We start from the raw sequence: 20,844 nt of genomic DNA, 5'->3' as shown, positions 1-20,844 counted from the left end.
CTGCCCTCTGTGGATTTTCTCCATCCATCATAGACCTCATGAGTCTCTGAACTGCGTTTCTCTTGACTTCCAAGCACTTCTGTCCTTTCCTGTGGTCAGCTATCTTTACCTTGAACCCAGTTTCAGATTCTTCCCTGTTCTGGCAGAACATCTGCTTCTGAGATTTTTGTCTCAGCCCAAGACTGGGGGCTTCCCTGGTGGCTCAGATGGTAAAGACTCTGCCTGCAATGCTGGATACCTGGGTTCATCCCTGGGTTGGGAAGATCCCCTGGAGAAGGGAGTGGCTACCCACTCCAGTATTCTTGCCTGGAGAATTCCATGGACAGAGGAGTCTGGCAGGCCATAGTCCATAAAATTGCAGAGTCAGACACGATTGAGTGACTAACATAAGATTGACTGGTTCTTCTTGAGAAGGTAGAACAGTCCTAGCTGCTTCTTGGAATTGGTTCTATCTCCAGGCTTTGATTTTTTTTTTTTTCCTCTAGCACCGTGTTGGGTGTATAACAGGCGTGTTCAAGTGTTCCAGGCTGTTGTGTTAAAGGCTTTTGGTAGAACCTCCCTAATTGGGTGTAAGGCTGATTCTGTCAGTTACTATCTGTGAGATCCTCAGCAAAGTCTCAGCCTCTCTGTGCTCCAGCTTTTTAATCTGTAAAGTGAAAGTGATTTTCAAACCCATTTTGCAAGGATTATTTTGAGGTAGAATTTCCAGCCCAGAGCCACATAGAAACAATAACATTAATTACTTAAAAAAAGAAATCAGCCACAGTCGAATGCTATTTACTGGTTGGATCACTGTTGTTTGTTTTGTTCTATCTTGTTTTGCTTCCCCCCTTTCTCTACAAATATCTGCTGGTCTGAAAGCACAGCTTTGGAGCTTGACCACTGTTTTGGTTTGGTGCTTTACACCAAAGCACCATGGGTTGGTTGGCCTTTTCTACCGACTAGCAATATCAGGAAGTTTTAAAGGGATGCTCCTGAAAATACTGGTTAGTTGAAATTCTCATGGGAAAAAAGGATTTATGGTCTAATCATTTGGGGGAGATTTACAAATGTACTTTGAGTTCTGAGAAGTTCTGCAGTAAATAAATCTATTTAATCTCCCAATTTTCAGTTTTATTTTCTCTAATTTTTTGAGTGTGCCAAATACACTCTGGCAAATATTAATATAAAGTTACTCCTGGGGAATTAGAAGTAATCCCAGATGTGGGAACAAAGTCTAAGTGTGTGACCAGTCTCAGACTGATGGCTTTTTTCCTGTTTGTGATTGTACTGAATTCCTGCTCAACTTATCCCTGAAAATTCCCCATCCCGGAAGGTCAGTTCACACTCCTGTGTCCCAGGACCTCCTCAGTGCACTCAGCCCTCTTCTCTCTGCTTTGGTGCTGAGAGAACCAAAGACAGAACCTTCTCTCTGCTCCACACACACTGATTATACCACCTTTTCTGTGCTGTGTTTCATATGGCCTTTATTTATGTAACACTTTATATTATCTATTTAGCTTTTTTAAAAAAATATTTTTTGGTGTAGACCACTTTTAAAGCCTCTATTGAATTTATTACAATATTGCTTCTGTTTGTTATGTTTGGGTTTTTTGGCCTCAAGGCACGTGGGATCTTAGCTTCCTGACCAGGGATTGAACCCATACTCCCTGCATTGGAAGGTGAAGTCTTAACCACTGGACAGCCAGGGAAGTCCCAATTTATTTAACTTTTAATCTTCTAGTAATGCTAACTCAATTTGTCTTTTAATTTGATTTTTTTGAGAAAGGATCTTCTTTTCTTAAAAAAATTTATTTTATTTATCTATTTGGCTGAGGCGGGTCTTAGTTGTGGCACTCGGGGTCTTTGATCTTTGTTGCGGCACGTAGGTTCTTTTCAGTTGCAGCATATGGAATCTAGTTTTCTGACCAGGGATCAAACCCAGGTCCCCTGCATTGGCAGCTTGGTGTCTTAGCCACTGAACCACCAGGGAAATCCCTTGAGGAGGGATCTTACCTGCTTCTCTCCAATGCTGAGAAATTTCATGGTCTTTTTCTGCTGCCCCACGGATGTAGGGATCATGGGGAGCAGGTTGGGGCACACAGCTACAGCAAGACTCTCCTGGCTGCCAGGCCTCTCTGACCCTCCTCATCTGTGCCAAGATGGAAGCGGATCATGTGTTAGAAGCATTGATCCCTCCAGTGTTATTGTCAGGATGTTGGTGACAATAACTCAGTCCTTTCTGTGAGCATGATTCCCATTTGGCCTAACTACTGGGCTTACATGGTGTACCTGTTTGCCAGGGCTGCTGTAACTAAACAGCACAGACTGTGTGGCTTAATCAGCAGAAATCTATTTCTCACAGTTCTCGAGGTGGGAAATCCAAGTTCAAGGTTTAATTTCATTCTGAGGACTCTCTCCTTGGCTTGTAAATGACCATCTTCTTGCCATGTGTTCATATGACCTTTTCTCTGTGTGCGCTCATTCCTGGGGACTCCCTGTATGTCTAAATCACCTCTTCTTCTAAGGTTACTGATGACATTGGATTAGAGCCTACTCTAATGGGCTCATTTTAATTTAATCATCTCTTAAAGGCACTGTCTCCAAAGACAGTTGAAGAAGGAAATGGCAACCCACTCCAGTATTCTTGCCTGGGAAATTTCATGGACAGGGGAGCCTGGTGGGCTACAGTCCATGGAGCTGCAAAAGAGTCAGATTCAACTTAGCAATTAAACAACAACCAAAGACAGTCACATTCTGAGCTTCTAAGGATTAAAATGTCAACATATGAATTTAGGGAGAGCACATTTCAGCCTGCAACATACAGAAATGGGAATAATTGGCTGTTTTATTCTCCAACTCTGGAAAAGGCAGAAAACATGGCTGTGCGAGTCAGTCCACACAGTCCTGGACATGCACTGTCCTGTAGCCTAGAGTTGTTAGACTCAGTTGTAATGTGTTTTTGGCTGTAGGTCATCCTGAAATGTAAGGAATTCATGGATTATTTAATTTAGCCAGCATTCACTGGCATGTGCTTGTTCTAGACATTGAGGATAATGTAGCAGTGAACAACAAAAGTCCCAGCACTCCTGGAGTTTTGATCAGTGAAATATTCAGCATGTCAGATGGTGGTGACTGCTATGAGAAAAGAGTAAGGTGAGGGAGGGGATAGAGAGTGCAAAGATGGGAGTGGGGGTTGCATTTTAAGTTAGGATGGCCAAAGAGGGCCTCACTGAGGAGGTGACATGTAGCCAGGACAGGAATAGTAAAGGGAGTGAGCCACGACCATACCCAGGGGAAGGGGTGGGGGAAAGAACAAGCCCAGTGGCCTAGAGGTGGTGAGGAAGGAATAGCAAGGAGGCCAGTGTGGGTGCCATGGAGTGAGTGCTGGGGAAGCAGTAGGAGATGACCTCATAGAAGGGAACGGGAAAGGAACGACAGCTTTGTAAGTCAGGAGATGACTTTACCTTTTACTGTGAGCAAAGCTTGGTCTGTCTCATGGATTGGTAATCTGTAAAATGGCAAAGGTGGAAGCAGACAACCTGTGGGGAGACTTGCAATAGTCCAAGTGAATGAGAGATTGGTGACTCAGGCCAGAGCGGGAGCAGTGGAGGTGATGAGGTGGGGTTGGTGCTGGAAGTCCCCTACATTCAAACCTTCAAATTGCAAACTTTCAGAGATGCGAACATGTGTTCCATCAATGTCAGGCATGAGTGAAATTGCAGCTTTCCCTCCATCTCCTGTTGCTGACATTCCTTCAGCTCTGATGTCTCCCACCTCCTCTCCCTCCTCAGTAACTCTTCTTGCCTGTTCACTCAGTGCCAGCTCCTATATGCCAGCCGATGTATGGTACTACTGTACTTTTCAAGGTACTATGCTGCTGCTGCTAAGTCGCTTCAGTCGTGTCCGACTCTGTGTGACCCCATAGACGGCAGCCCACCAGGCTCTGCCATCCCTGGGATTCTCCAGGCAAGAACACTGGAGTGGGTTGCCATTTCCTTCTCCAATGCAGGAAAGTGAAAAGTGAAAGTGAAGGCGCTCAGTTGTGTCCGACCCTCAGCAAACCCATGGACTTCGGCCTTCCAGGCTCCTCCGTCCATGAGATTTTTTCCAGGCAAGAGTACTGGAGTGGGGTGCCATTGCCTTCTCCACAAGGTACTATACTACAAGATAAAAAATGTTTTATTTTTTGTTTGCTTTTTATGTATTATTTGTGTGAAAAGTATTATAAACCTACTACAGTACAGTACTTTATCACCAATCATGTTAATTGGGTACCTAGGCTAACTTTGTTGGACCTAAGAGCAAATTGGACTTATGAATGCACTCTTGGAACAGAACTTGTTCGTATGTAGGGGACTTACTGTCTTCTGAAGATGGAGCCACTGGACTTGCTGACTGATTGGATATGTGGTTGCTGCATGGCCCTCCCAGCTAACTGTGTGTATCTTGGCATCTGATCTTCCCTCTCTTGCCCCCAGCTCCCGACTCCAAGCAGGCCAGCCTCTTGACTGACCTTTATTTATATTTCTACTATTCTCTAACCTGAAATATTCTCTATCTTTCTGTTCTTTGGAAACCTTTGAGGTCCATTAAAAGTCCTACTTGCCTGACAGAGACTAGTCAAGTAAGTTGAATTTAATTCAGTTTATTAATGTCTTTAATAGGCATTATGTTTAGTTATTTTAGTTATTATGCTGAGGAATGCTGAGGAGGCATATTAAGTTATAGCTGGTATGGGACTTCTCTGGTGATCCAGTGACTAAGACTCAGGGGGCCTGGGTTTCATCGCTGGTCAGAGAAATAGATCCCACATGCCACAACTAAAGATCCCATATGCTGCTACTAAGACTTGGTGCAGGCAAATAAATATTAAAAAAACAAAAACAAAAACAATATAGCTGGCATCCTCAAGGAACTCCTGACTTTTGTCTTACTTATGGGTGTTAGTGTAATAGAGGGCTTCTCCCAGTGGCTCATCGGTAGAGAATTCGCCTGCATTGGAGTAGTCACAGAAGATTGTGGGTTCGCTCCCTGGGTTGGGAAGATCCCCTGGAGGAGGGCATGGCAACCCACTCCAGTATTCTTGCCTGGAGAATCCCATGGACAGCGAGCCTAGTGGGCTACAGTCCATGCGGTCACAAAGAGTTGGGCACGACTGAATTCACACACACACACACACACACACACACACACACACACACACACAGTGTAATAGAGCACTGTTGTGTGCATCCCTTGGTATGTGGCCGGTTGGCCTTCGTGGTTACTTGCCTCACCCGCCTCTGAGTTGACCATTAGTGGTCCTGCTCAGCCATTGGTCTGTGCCGCAGTGGCCCCGCCTCCAAGTGACCAAATCAACCAGTGACCATTAGTGGTCCATTCAGCCAACAGGCGGTGGAGTGGCGGTTGTCTGGCTGAGTCTGAGGTAAGAGGCGGATCCCAGCCTTTTCCCCTCTCCCTTGGGGGCCCTCTAGCCCACCCAGCCTTGGGCCAGAGTGAGAGCTGGGACCCAGGAACAGGCTGGTGGCTCTGTCCTGCCAGGCTCCAGAGTCCTCACCAAGGCCACGCACGGGCCAGGCCTAGGCCTTGAAGCAGCGGTGAACCTCTCCTGCATCCCCATCCCTGTGACCTCGAGGTGGCAGCCGTCTGCCTGGGATGCAGTCTGGGGACTTGCCCCCTACGCCTGGGCTGCCTGAGGGCAGATTGGATTCTGGGCGTTTGCCTCCCTCAGCGATGGCGGCTGGGCAGCATCTGGGGACCTGGCCTTGAGGGAGCCTGCAGCTGAGATTCGCCTCCTCTCAGCCAGGACTGGACTTCGGCGGGGTAGGAGTTGTCTGGGGACCTGGCCTTTCTTGTCAGGACAGAGAATCACATTCATTTGATGGAGGTTTATAGGAACATGGTCACCTGACCATGACCTGACCTGAAGAGCAAAGACTCTGACACTAAGACCTTTGCAACAACTACCCACAACCCTCCTTCTCTTTTCTTAGAAAAGGGCTTTCCTGAGAGCTTTCAGGGAATTGGGATTTTTAAAGGCATGAGCCACCCGTCTCCTTGCATAGTCCTGCAGTAAACTTTTTTCTGCCCCAGACTCCAACATTTTTGTATTTAGTTCAGTTCAATTCAGTCGCTCAGTCGTGTCCGACTCCTTGCAACCCCATGGACTGCAGCACACCAGGCCTCCCTGTCCATCATCAACTCCCCGAGTTCACTCAAACTCATGTCCACTAAGTCGGTGATGCCATCCAACCATCTCATCCTCTGTTGTCCCCTTCTCCTCCTGCCTTCAATCTTTCCCAGCATCAAGGTCTTTTCAAATGAGTCAGCTCTTTGCATCACGTGGCCAAAGTATTGGAGTTTCAGCTTCAACATCAGTCCTTCCAATGAACACTCAGACTGTTTTTGTATTATTTGGCTTCATTGTGCATTGGGTGCATGGACTTGCATTTCAGTAACAGTAGGAAGGTTAATTATACATATCACCAGGATTCGTCTATTATTCTACAGACTCAGCATTCCACTGGGAAGTCTAATAGCCATTTGGAGCTAGGACTTTTCATTTATACTCCTTTCCACATCTGTTTCTTCCGAAATCTTCCTCATGACATTATCCACCTAATTCCTTAGCCCCCAAACCAGAGGTATCCCTAATTATCTATTTCCTGTAACTTTCACATTGGATTTATCAATGACTCCATTTTCATTTTCCCCAGAACATATTTTAAAGCCAACTACATTTTTTTTTCAGCTGTGCTGCTCGTCTTGTGTGATCTTAGTTCCTCAACCAGGGATTGAATCCTGGCTGCAGTAGTAAAAATACTAAGTTCTAACCACTGGTGCGTGTATGTGTTCAGCTGCTGGGCTGCCAGGGAATTCCCCAACTACCTTTTTTATAAATTTAATTTTTACTTTATATCAGAATATAATTGATTTACAATGCTGTGCTAGGTACAGCAAAGTAGTTTGGTTATATATATATATATACAAATATTGATTCCTTTTCAATTTCTTTTCCCATATAGGTTATCACAGAATATTAAGTAGAATCCCCTGTATACAGTAGGCCCTGTTGATTATCTGTTTTATTTATAGAGTGTGTATATGTTAATCCCAAACTCCTAATTTATCCTTCCCTCCTACCTTTCCCATTTGGTCATCATAAATTTGTTTTCACAGTCTGTGAGTCTGTTTCTATTTTTTAAATAAGTTCATTTGTATTGGTTTTTTTAAGATTCCATATATAAGGGATATCATATGATATTTGTCTTTCTCTGTCTGACTCACTTCTCTTAGTTTAATAAATGTCTTAAATCCATCCATGTTGCTGCAAATGGCATCATTTCTTTCTTATGGCTGAGTAATAGCCCGTTGTATTTATGCACCACATCTTCTTTATCCACTCCTCTGTCAGTGGTCATTTAGGTTGCTTCCATGTCTTGGCCACTGTAAATAATTAAAGCCAACCATTTTTCACTGTCCACTGCTCACCACTTATGCCATCCTCATCTCTTTTCTCTGGCCTCTGCAACATCCTCTTAAACTGGCCTCTCTCCATTTTAATTCCTTCCCCCATACAATCAGTTCTCGTCATGGAGACCAGAGAGATCTTTTGAAAATGTAAATAAGTTACATAAGACTATTTTGATTGCTTAAAACCCCCAGTGGTTTTTCGCTACAGTTAGAGTGAAACCCCAACTTTATACCAAGGCCTCTAAGACCCTTCAAGATGGCCCTGCCTACCTGTCTGATTTCTATGATTCCCACCACCCCCCCATTATTTTCCATTTACATTGACCTATATTATTATTATTACTATCATTATTTGTATTACCAACATAATAAAACTCACACTTTTAAAGTGTACAATTCAATGATATTAAATACATTCACATTGCTTTGCAACTATCACCAATTTTCAGAATTTTTCATCATTCCAAACTGAAACTCTATACCCATTAAAAAGTAACTCCCCGTTTCTTCCTCCCCTTAGTCCCTGATAACCTCTACTCTACTTTCTGTCTCTGTGAATTTGCCTATTATGTGTATCTCATGAAACATTATTTGTATATATATGCATCTATGTTTATTTTTGTGGCTTGAACATATCAAAGTCATTGTCACCTCTGAGTCTGCGTTCCTGATCACAGCGTCCACAGAGTTGGTTGCTTCCTGTCACTCACTTAATGGATACTATAGTTGAGGTATCTCTACCCACTGCCACTCCCCCAACTTCTCTGTCCCTACCACATACTCAGTCTTTCTCTCATGGCCGGGTTAGATTTCTTTACTAGAATGTGCATTTATCAATTGTTCATTGTTCCTGTAGTGCCTAGAGCAATATTTGGTGCTAAGAAGTGAATAAGCACACATTTATTATTTACAGTGTGCTATGTGCCAGAGTCATGCAAAATGAATAGAGACGTGCTTCCTGCCCTCAAGACTTGCACTATTTTTACGAAGAAGAATGATGTGTGAGCAAATAACTGTAGTAAACATTTTGAATGACTATTCAAGGATGATCAAGTACTGTGAATGACAGCGTGTTTGTGGCTGTTGGGCTGGGAAGGTGTGGAGGAGTCAAGGAAGGTTTAACAGAATTGTTGATATTTGAGTACATATTGAAGGCATATGAAGGAGTTTACAGACTTATGAGGACAAGGGCATTCCTGTCAGAAGGAACTTCATATTTATGTAATGGAAATCCTGTTAAAGGAGTAAAATGAAGTGCTGTGATAGTTCAACTCCAGCCAATGCTTTCTCTTGTGATCTCCAGTGGTACTTACTGCCAACACTCAGAGTGGCACTGATTTCATTTCGTGTGCTAACTGCAGTTGCCTGGAATGTTAAGAAGGACTCTAAGGCAGAGCTCAGGGGAAAAGTGCTACGATGGATTAGCAATGCTGATACATTTGCAGGGGAACTTAGAGGCTCTTATTCTATGCTGGACCTGGTCACTACTTTCTATATTTATTAAACCAAATGTAGAATTTTACCATAAACATGGTGACTTTAAAGTAATAAAACTATTTTCCATTAGTTCCCAAACCTTTGCAAATAAATGAAGAATCACTTATTATATACTGTTATGTGATTTTTTTTTGACTCTTACATCTAATTTTTTTTAAATGTATGGTGGTCTTGTCTTTCTAGAAAAATCTTAGGCTTCCTGATGTAAAGATTAAGCTTACATTTCTATACTCCACCCTGCCTTGCTGTGGTGCTGGCTCAATACTGAGCAGCAATAGGGGTATTCTGACCATTTGTCTGATTGGATTGACTTGATAGTTTCATCATAATCAGACCAACTTCAGACATTAGGAACCTTAACTGAAAGTGGAGAATTGCCCTTATGACAATTGGTCCTGGTGATTCACTGCTTTTAACTTGTTCCCAGCTTTACTCCAGGGTCTTGATGGTTTTCTACAAGCTTATCACTGAGAAAGAAGAGATACATTGCACTGTGCTTGGCAATGCATATGAAAGTGCCCATGTTGATCCAATACCACGTCAACCTTTTCAATGGTAAGAAAGTGAATAAGTATACTAATTATGCAAACCTTCAAAAATCTAGGTGGAAAAGAAGATAATAAGGCACATAAGTCAATCAGTTAAGAGTTAACCACTACGAACAGTTTGTTATTTTGGTAAATATTCTTTTAGATATATGATAACATGTTAAAAACAGTAAAAATGGAATCATATTGGGTATATTGTTGGGTAACCAGCAGCTTTAAAACCTGATAGTATGCCACAAACATCTATATCATTAAATATCTTAAAAATTTATTTAAATGACTTTGAAAGTGAAAAGTGAAAGTGTTAGTCACTTAGTCTTGTCCGACTCTTTGTGACCCCATGGACTGTAGTCCACCAGGCTCTTCTGCCCATGGAATTCTCCAGTCAAGAATACTGGAGGGGGTGGCCATTTCCTTCTCCAGGGGATCTTCCCAACCCAGGGAGCGAAACCGGGTCTTCTGCATTGCAGGTGGATTTTTTACCATCTGAGTCACCAGGGGTTTAATGACTTTACATTAATTCAATAAATAGATGCACAATATTTATTCAGTTGGGTTTCTCTGGTAGCTCAACAGTAAAGAACCCGGGTGTCAAAGCAGGAGACTCCTGGATCAGCAAGATCCCCTGGAGAAGGAAATAGTAATCCATCCAGTATTCTTGCCTGGGAAATACCATGGACAGAAGAGCCTGGTGGGCTACAGTCCATGAGGTTACAAAAGAATCGGACATGACTTAGTGACTGAGAATTAGTATTTATTCACTCACCTCTGAGCATTTTTTAAAAACTTGAGGTATAATTGCTATATAACATTATAATAGTTTCATGTATACAATGTGATCTGATATCTGTATATACTGTGACGTGACACCATGATAAATTTAGTTAGCATCCACCATTTCACATAGTTGGGCTTCCCAGGTGGTGCTAGTGGTAAAGAACCCACCTGCCAATTCAGGAGACATAAGAGACACATGTTCAGTCCCTGGGTTGGGAAGATCCCCTGGAGGAGGGCATGGCAACCCACTCCAGTATTCTTGTCTGGAGAATCCCATGGACAGAGGAGCCTGGTGGGCTGCAGTCCATAAGATCGCAAAGAGTTGGACATGACTGAAGTGACCTAGCACACACACCTCACACAGGTTACAAATCTCTTTTCTTATGCTGAAAACTTTTAAGATCTACCTTTTTTTCTGAAATTCCCTGGCAGTCCAGTGTTCAGGACTCAGCACTTTCATTGTGGTGACCCAGGTTCATCCCCTGGTTAGGGCACCAAGAATCTGAATACCACAAGCATGTTCCTCCCACAAGCCCCCAAAAGATCTATTTTCTTAGTAACCTTTAAATATGCAAAATAGTATTATTAACTATAGTCACCCAAGCTATACATTATATCCCCATTACTTACTTATTTTATAACTGAAGTTTGTATCTTTTGACCCCTTCCACTCATTTCTCCCACCTTCGGCCCCCTGCTTCTGGCAACCACAAGTCTGTTTTCTGAGTTGGTTTTTGTGTGTTTTCTGTGTTTGTTTGTTTTTCAGATTCCACATAAAAGTGAAGTCATATAGTGTTTATCTTTCTTTGTCTGACTAATTTCACTCAGCATAATGCCCTCAAATTTCATCAGTGCTGTTGCAAATTCAGGGTGTTTTTCTTTGGTCGTAATTGTCCCAGGAATGAGCATCTTTCATCAAGTATTTGTCAACATCCATGATTTGGTGAAATGACTGTTAATATAGCTCCTTCTGTGAGAATTTTATTGCAGGGAAACTCAATTCATTGAATGAGAGATGTTAACATTAATTTTTAAGGGTTGCATTTAGGGGCAAATTAAATAAAACTGGTTTAGTCTCTTTCTCCTCCTCCTCGGTGCTTTTATAAGTTCTTCTTGAAATTTCTTATTTAGGAAGATTTGTTTATTAACTCGTTCATTCATTCATGTATTCAGTCTCTTAACATTTACTAGAACTCTACTTGATGTGTATTTTCTATTTTTAACCAGTGAAACATACAAAAAGGTGAGGAGAGTAGAGAAAAGAAGAGCAATGTAGAAAAGAACAGGCTAAAAAGTATGAAAATGGAACAAGTAATTTTATGAAAATATGTTTTGAGGAGTTACCCACTTCCACACAGTTTAAAGTAATTCACTGCCTTCAAACTACACCTTAACAATATAAGGACCAATGTAAGGGCACTAAAACACTAATCTATTTACATTATAGGGAGTTTTTTTTTTTGGTATTTGTATTTGTACAGAATTTTAAATTTTATTTTACTGTAGTAGGAACACTTTACATGGACTCTACCCTCTTCAATTTTTGAGTGTACATTATTGTTGACTGTGGGCATGAAGTTGTATAGCAGATCTCTAGAGCTTAGTCACTTGCTTGACTGAAACTCTATGCCTGTGATTAGTTACTCCCCATTTCTCCATCCCCTAAGCCCCTGACAACTACTAGCCACTCTCTGATTCTATGAATTTGACTGTTTTAGATACATGGAATTATGCAGTATTTGTCCTTATGTGACTGGTTTATTTCCTTTAGCATAATGGAGAAGGCGGTGGCAACCCACTCCAGTACTCTTGCCTGGAAAACCCCATGGATGGAGGAGCCTGGTAGGCTGCAGTCCATGGGGTTGCGAAGAGTCAGACATGACTGAGCGACTTCACTTTCACTTTTCACTTTCATGCATTGGAGAAGGTAATGGCAACCCACTCCAGTGTTCTTGCCTGGAGAATCCCAGGGATAGGGGAGCCTGGTGGGCTGCCGTCTGTGGGGTCGCACAGAGTCGGACACGACTGAAGCGACTTAGCAGCAGCAGCAGCAATGTCCTTGAGGTTCATTCATATTGTAGCATATTGCAAAATTTCCTTTTTTAAAAAAGATTAAATAGTATCCCACTGTATGTATATACCACATTTTCTTTATGCATACATCTGTTGATGGACATTTAGGTTGTTCCCACACCTTGGATATTGTGAATAGTGCTACAATGAATGTAGGAATGCTAATGTCTCTTCAAGATCCTGATTTCAATTATTTTGGATAAGTACTCAGAAGTAGGTTTGCTGGATCACATAGTAGTAATATTTTCAATTTTTTTCTGAGGAATCTCCATATTGTTTTTTATAGCAGTTGTATCATTTTGCATTCCTACAAGCAGTGTGCAAACATTCCAGTTTCTCCACATCCTTTTCAACTCTTGTCATCTTTCTTTTCTTTTATTGATAGTAGCCAATCTGACTACTATCAAAACAAGAAAGAGGTGCGAGGTGACATCTCATTGTGGTTTCATGATTTGCATTTTCCTGATGCTTAGTGACAGGCATTTTTTCATATACCTGTTGGTCATTTGTATATTTTCTTTGAAGAAATGTACATTCAAGTCCTTAGCTCATTTAAAAATCAGATTGTTAGTTTCATTACAATTGAATTTTTGAAATTCCTTATATATTTTGGAGATCCACACTTTATCAGATATATGGTTTGCAAGTATTTTCTCCCAGTCCATAGGCTGCCTTTTCACTCCGTTGATTGTTTCCTTTTCTGTACAGGAGATTTTTGGTTTGATATAGTCCCACTTGTTTATTTATATTTTTGCAGCCTTTGTTTTGGTGTCATATCCATTAAATCATTGTAAAATCCAATGTCATGAAGTTTTTCCCATGTGTTTTCTTCTAGCGTTTTTATAGTTTTGAATCTTATGTTTAAGTCTTTAATCCCTTTTGAACTGGCTCTTGTTTGTGGTATAAGATAAAGATCCAGTTTCATTCTTTTGCATGTTTTCCCAGCACCATTTGTTGAAGAGACTTTCCTTTAAATATTGTGCATTTTTGGCATCCTTGTCAAAGATTAGTTTGCAGAATATATGTGGATTTATTTCTGGGTTCCCTGTTCAGTTCCACTGGTCTATATGGCCATATTTTTGACATTACCATACTATTTTGATTACTATAGCTTTGATATATAGTTCAAAATCAGAAAATGTGATGCTTCCAGATTTGTTCCTCTTTCTCAAATTTATCATCCTTATGGTTCCATATGAATTTTAGAGTTGTTTTTTCTATTTATGTAAAAAAAAGTCATTGAGATTTTGATAGAAATGTATTGATTCTATAGATTGTCTTGCATAAAATGGACATTTTAATAGCATTACCTCTTCTAAACAAGGAAGTGAAGTGAAAGTCGCTCAGTCATGTCTGACTCTTTGCAACACCATGGACTGTAGCCTGTCAGCTCCTCTGCCATGAAATTCTCGAGGTCAAAATACTGGAGTGGGTATCCATTCCCTTCTCCAGGGAACCTTCCCAACCCAGGGATTGAACCCAGGTCTCCTGCATTGCAGGCAGATTCTTTACCAGCTGAGCCACAAGAGAAGCCCAATGAACATAAGATTTTTTTTTATTTGTTTGTGCCTTGTTTAATTTCTTTCATCAATGTTTTGTAGTTTTCAACATACAAGTCTTTTACCGTCTTAAGTAAGTTTAATCCTAGATATTTTATAATCTTGGTGATAGTGTAAATGGCATTGTTTTCCTAATTTCCTTTTTGTATAGTTCATCACTAGTATATAGAAATGCAACTGGTATTTTGTATTTTGATATTGTATTCTGTAGCTTTACTGAATTTTTTTTATTAGTTCTGACAATTTTTAATGGAGTCTTTAGGGTTTTCTTTATATAAAATTTTCCATCTGCAAACAGAAAATTTTACTTTTTCCTTTCTGGTATGGATGCCTTTTATTTATTTTTCTTATGTAATTCATCTGGCTAAGATTTGCAGTACTGTTGAGAGTGAGTATCCCTGTCTTGCTCCTGATCTGAGAGGGAAAATCTTTCAATTTTTCATTGTTGGGTATGATATTAGCTATGAACTTTTCATATATGGCCTTCATTATGTTGAGGCCATTTCCTCTAATTATAGTTTGTTGGGAATTTTTATCATGAAAAGGTGTTGAATTTTGTTGTCTATTGAGATGGTCATGTGATTTTTATTCTTCAGTCTATTAATGTGGCATATCGGTTAATTGATTTTTGTATATTGGACTATCCTTTGCATCCCAGGTAAAAATGCCTTTTAGTCATGGTGTGTAATCCTCTTAATGTGCTATTGAATTCAATTTGCTAGTATTTTGTGAGGATTTTTGCATGTAAATTCATCAGGGATGTTGGCTTATAATTTTCTTTTCTTGTGGTGTCTTTGTCTGGCTTTATAATGCTAGCTTCATAAAATGAGTTTGGAAGTGTGCCCTCTCCTCCATTTTTGGGGGGACAGTTTGAGAAGAATTGGTGTTAATTCTGACCTAAATGTTCGGTAGAATTCTCCTGTGGAGCCATCTGGCCCTGGACTTTTCTTTGGGAAATTTGCAGTTACTGATTCAGTCTCCTTACTAGTTCTAAGACTGTTCAGACTTTATTTATTTAGTCCACTGGGGATCTCCTTGGAAAATTTGGGGCTCTGAATGCATAAACCATCTCTTCCCTTCTGAGTGAAATTAAGGGGTAGGGTATCTCTTCCTCATTATGCTAAGCCAGGAGCAGTGTCTCTGGTGAGAGATGTCTTGAACCTCACTATTGACTTGGTGAGTCTGGTTTTACATTCTCCGGGATGCAGGAAACTGTTGGCTGGTTTCTGATTTCTCACAAAGGGAAATTGTCTATAAATTATTGCTGTATTGGTGTGTTTGTAGGGGGAAGGAAGACTTTATCTGCCCTCTGGCTGACTTCACTCTTCTGGGGATGACGATATTTTTAACTACTCTCAATTTTGCTCATTATAAAATTTTAATGGAAAAGGTAGTTTTGAGGAGGGGGCCCTGATATTCAGAATACTTATCATAAATGACCTAAAATTATTTTAATTTTATTGACATTTTCTTTATTCTATTTAGATAACTTGAAATTTCCTGTTTCAATACGTTCTGAGCCCTGTATAACATTGAAGGGAAGCCGTGGAATACTCTATCTCTACTACATTCCAAGTAAGTCCAAAATTTTGTTCTTGTAGATCAATTAAAGGGGCTCCATAAATATCAGTGATAAATGATGAAGTTCTAGATGTACGTGTATTAGTTTTCTATTGCTATGTAACAAATTATCATAATTGTAATGGCTTAAAACAACGTATATTCTTTATCTCACAGTCTTTGTGTGTCGGTAGTCTGGCCATGGCTTAGCTGTGTCAGCTTTAGAAGGTCTCTCCCCCAAGGCTGCAGTCAAGATGTTGGCCAGGGTTTCTTCTGAAGGCTCAGCTAGAAAGAACCCACTTCTAAGCTCAGGTGGTTGTTGACAGTGTTCAGTTTCCATCTGGCTGTTGGCCAGCTTTCAGTTCCTTGCCCTCTGGGCCTCTGCAACATAGTTTCTTGTGTCCTTGAAATTAACAAGGGGGACAGTTAGCTAACAAGATAGAAGTCACAGTCTTATATAGCCTAATGATGAAAGTGCCACCCTATTATCTTTGCTATTTTCTAGTTTTTAGAATCAAGTCACTAGGCTTGCTCACACTCATGTGGAGGGATTATATAATGGCATGGTAAAAATGGAAACAATTTGAAACTTCTAACCATCTACTATCTATATCCTTGGTCAGTTATTAGCTATTCAGCTGATAAGTAAAGTTGGGTTTTCATTAGTCAAAGATTTGTATATGAGCAGTACTCTTGCCTGGAAAATCCCATGGACAGAGGAGCCTGGTAGGCTGCAGTCCATGGGGTTGCTAAGAGTCAGACACGACTGAGCAACTTCACTTTCTCTTTTCACTTTCATGCATTGGAGAAGGAAATGGCAACCCACTCCAGTGTTCTTGCCTGGAGAATCCCAGGGATGGGGGAGCCTGGTGGGCTGCCGTCTTTGGGGTCGCACAGAGTCGGACACGACTGAAGTGACTTAGCAGCAGCAGCAGCAGCAGCAATCCAGGACTTCTTTTTTCCCAAAAGGTGAACTTAAAAAAAAAAATACGGTGATGATGATATGAAAAGAAGCAATGCTCTTTGTTTTGTTTTGTGTTATTTCTTCTTTTTCCTCTTTATGATTTTATTTGCTATCATCTTAGTAAAAGTTAATTGGATGATGGTGATAGCATTGGGCTGGATCTAAGGCTCCATGAAAATACACAAAACTTTCTTCCTGGGGCTTCTCTGGTGGTCCAGAGGTTAAGAATCTGCCTGCCAATGCAAGAGACACGGGTGCGATCTTTGGTTGGTCAGACAAGATCCCACGAGCCACCGTGCAACTAAGCCTGTGCACCACAACTACTGAATCCGTGCTCTAGAGCTTGTGAACCCGTATGCCTCTAGGGCCCATACTCTGCAACAAGAGAAGCCACTGCAGCGAGAAGCCCCTGCTTGCCACAGCTAGAGGAAGACCACGTGCCGCAGTGAAGACCCGGCATAGCCAAAAAAATCCCCCCAAACCAACTTTCACCCTTTCCTACCAGTCAGTTGTGGCCTGTAAAGATCCCAGGAAACTTCAGTTGTAATCATCATCATTGTCATTATTGTTTTTCATCATCACCATTATCATCTACGTCCTAGCTTATATTTGGAGTTTATACTTTAAAAAAGTGCTTTTATATATATAAGCTTAAGAAACATTTATTCCTGAGTTTAGTTCTCCAGCTTATAGGAAAAAGGGTAGTTGAGAATCCAGAAATGATAGACAATAAACTTACGTTTTAATTTTCCTGCATCTAATCATTTAACCTGTATCCTGACACTGTGTTTCTGCATTAATTTATTCATTTAAAAATACTTAGTAATTGTGTAGTTTATTTCAAATATTATGATATGTACTGTGAATTCATTGATAAATAAGACATTCTCTTGACCATCAAGAATCTCTCAGTGCAATAGGAGAGACAGAGCTGTAGATAATATATTTTGCTATTGCTGTTTGCTAAGTCACTTCATCGTATCCGACTCTGTGTGACCCCATAGATGGCAGCCCACCAGGCTCCCCTGTCCCTGGGATTCTCCAGGCAAGAACATTGGAGTAGGTTGCCATTTCCTTCTCCAGTGCATGAAAGTGAAAAGTGAAAGGGAAGTCGCTCAGTCGTGTCCAACTCTTCGAGACCCCACGGACTGCAGCCCACCAGGCTCCTCCGCCCGTGGGATTTTCCAGGCAAGAGTACTGGAGTGGGGTGCCATCGCCTTCTCTGAGATAATATATTACCGTAAATGAAATGATAGCAATAAGGCTTAGTGGTAGCACAGAGGAAATAATAATGAACTGTTTGCTCTACTTTCTTAGCCAAGGGTGAAAGCAATAATCTAAACTTATTTTTTTACTAAAGTGTAGTTGATTTACAATATTCTAGTAATTTCAGGTGTACAACATGGTGTTTCAGTACTTTTATAGATTATAATTCATTTAAAGTTATTACAAAGCAATAGCTATATTTCTCTGTGCTGTATGGTACATCCTTGTTGCTTATTTTACACATAGTAGCGTGTATCCCTTAATCCCCTAAAATAATCTAAATTTTTGCCCAATGAAAGCTTTACAATTTCTTCCTCTTTTTCTCAGGTTTTGTTTTCTGGTCTGTGTGGTGTGCTCTACCCCACACACCACAGATGCCTTTGTGGTATTTGTGTGTGTTTGCAGAAGTGATTATTTACATAATGAATGACCTCATTTTCAAGTAAGCCCATTGCCCTTAGACACAGGAAGCAGACCTTCCAGATCCAAGTGATAATAATACAACACAGTTTTACTTAGGGTTCTCTGAAACTCAGATACCAAGAAAGAATTAGACATACAAGGGATTTTTTGCAGAGTGTGGGGGTGGAGGAGGGAAATTCTTATGAACAGTAAAGGAAAGAGGAAGCCAGAGCAGGCAAGGAGAAGATTCAGACTGAGATATTGGATTGGCCTAATAGTTTTGAAATGAGAGAGAAGAAAGGAGAATTTGATAGGATGATCATCAGATTAAAATGAATCCCTGAGACACCATCAGCAAGGTAAGTGGGGAGCCTTCTCCGTGTCACACGTGTCCCATGACAGGCTGGAGTGGACTGGTTCTAGTGCCACCATCATTACAGGAGCCGACTGTGAGCGTCTGGTCTCTGAAAGTGCAGTAGCTGGAGGCTATCTGCCTACTGCCCTCCTCCTCACAGATTCTTTGGAAGGGAGTTTTGAGCAGTACAGCTCCAAGGTCACCACAAATACTTTAATCATTTAGTAGATATGACATTTATGTAACATTATATTAATTCAGTAATTAAAGTATTATTTGGTCATATTTTTTATAATGCTTTCTTTTTATGACCCGCGTTTCCCTAGAATACACTAGAACATCTATGTGAAATTGTGGGCCATATTAATAGAAATCAACCATATTTTTGTGGCCCTATCTCTACTTAAATTCAGTAAGAGCTATAACTGTAATCTTGAACCGAAAATAGGTTAGGAATGGAAATCATTTATTTTAAGACTTTGTAGCCTTGCTAATAGAATTGTGTGTCACTATTAACTAATTATCAAATACAGCTGGATCATACACCTTCCTCAAAGTTATTTCCAGAAGTTCCCAAAGTTGTCATGCTGCTGCTGCTAAGTTGCTTCAGTTGTGTCCGACTCTGTGTGACCCCATAGACGGCAGCCTACCAGGCTCTGCCGTCCCTGGGATTCTCCAGGCAAGAACACTGGAGTGGGTTGCCATTTCCTTCTCCAATGCATGAAAGTGAAAAGTAAAAGTGAAGTCACTCAGTCGTGTCCAACCCTCAGTGACCCCATGGACTGCAGCTAACTGCAGCTTACCAGGCTCCTCCGTCCATGGGATTTTCCAGGCAAGAGTATTGGAGTGGGTTGCCATTGCCTTCTCCGATAGGTGACCTCAAAAAAAGTCCTCTTCACCGAAGCCCCAAGAGCCACCATGTCCCAGTCTCTCACTCCAATATCCATACTGATATCCCTGATCTGCTGAGGCACGCAAGTGATACTTCACTTCAACCACTGTTCACAGTGACCACCGTGAACTCTAACATGACCACAGTGATGTCTAAGCAAGAAGCTTCTCAAGATGTAAAGTATCGAGGTGTCAAAGCAACACTTTCTTTCTTGGAATCACTGAAGCGTAGAACCAGTGTGTTCCACACACAAATGGAAGAAGGTTCTCTGTTCTGCATCGTCACTGGATGCCACGCTACCATGTGTTCTCTGTTCTGCATCGTCACTGGATGCCACGCTACCATGTGTTCTCTGTTCTGCATCGTCACTGGATGCCACGCTACCATGTGTTCTCTGTTCTGCATCGTCACTGGATGCCACGCTACCATGTGTTCTCTGTTCTGCATCGTCACTGGATGCCACGCTACCATGTGTTCTCTGTTCTGCATCGTCACTGGATGCCACGCTACCATGTGTTCTCTGTTCTGCATCGTCACTGGATGCCACGCTACCATGTGTTCTCTGTTCTGCATCGTCACTGGATGCCACGCTACCATGTGTTCTCTGTTCTGCATCGTCACTGGATGCCACGCTACCATGTGTTCTCTGTTCTGCATCGTCACTGGATGCCATGCTACCATGTGCCTCTATCTCAAGACATCCCCCATGGAAACAGGTCTTCAGCTTCCATAGCCATTCCTGCTTTGAGAAAGGTGCAGGTCCAAGTCCATGGAGTGGACCATGGGGGCCACTATTTGAAACAGACTGTATGATGTTCTCCTTCTCTACATTTAACCCTGGAAGTAGAGAAATGGAGACAAACAAGGAAGTTTGCTGGTACTATAGGCTCAGAGTAATGAGGACCTGCATTAAGATAGTGGTAATGGGGATGAAAGGAGGCCAGTAGAATTTACCAGGGAGGCCAGTAGAATTTACCAGGATTAAGAATTCTAGTGATGATTTGGTAATGAAGATGAGGAAATCAATTTGAGATCTATTGGGGGTGGTAATAAGTGACATTTGAGTAGAGATACTGAATGAGCACAGAGGACAGGTGCTCAAAAGAAAAGCTGAAACAAAACACGATGATTTAGAAGTTATTACCCTTTGTGGTATTTAAAGCTGGGAAGAGTGTGCAGTGTGAATTTAAGAAGCACTGAAGTTAAAACCCTAAGAACAATGAGTCAATGAGCTAGACTGGGGAGAGGAGTCAGAATAGTTCAAGGACGACACGGAGAGAGTGGCAGCACCAACACAAAAGGAAGAACAGTGTTTTGAGAAAGGAGGTGACAGTTCTGTTAAGCATAGTCAAGTTCAAGGTAAAGATAGAAAAATTTTTGTTTTACTATGGCTGCAATGAGTCATGGTGACCTTATTAGGAAAGTATTTTCCACAAAGTAGTGGTTACAATACTTGTTTTCATTATAAAAAAGATTGTACATCTTGTCCAGTTGGG

The 20,844-nt window shown here is 41.2% G+C and overlaps 1 protein-coding gene across 3 annotated transcripts in view; it reads left to right on the top strand.

Moving 5' to 3' along the window:
- Window positions 1-20,844, top strand: part of LY96 (lymphocyte antigen 96) — a 33,373-nt gene that overhangs the window by 476 nt on the left and 12,053 nt on the right. The window contains exons 1-3 of one of the 3 annotated variants that reach the window (XM_086336459.1): window positions 5,358-5,407; window positions 9,380-9,507; window positions 15,395-15,484. In XM_086336459.1, the coding sequence (XP_086192585.1) occupies window positions 9,456-9,507; window positions 15,395-15,484 (142 nt within the window). In that variant the 5' untranslated portion in view covers window positions 5,358-5,407; window positions 9,380-9,455. Of the gene's footprint in view, window positions 1-5,357; window positions 5,408-9,379; window positions 9,508-15,394; window positions 15,485-20,844 lie in introns of those variants that run through there. The other 2 variants (XM_086336458.1, XM_086336457.1) reach the window with 2 other exon arrangements.

The sequence above is a fragment of the Bos grunniens genome, chromosome 14, assembly GCF_055505025.1.
Source record: "Bos grunniens cultivar Pamir isolate PY7600 chromosome 14, Bosgru_T2T1.0, whole genome shotgun sequence".
Taxonomy (NCBI): domain Eukaryota; kingdom Metazoa; phylum Chordata; class Mammalia; order Artiodactyla; family Bovidae; genus Bos; species Bos grunniens.
This window is presented reverse-complemented; position numbering and strand designations above follow the sequence as displayed.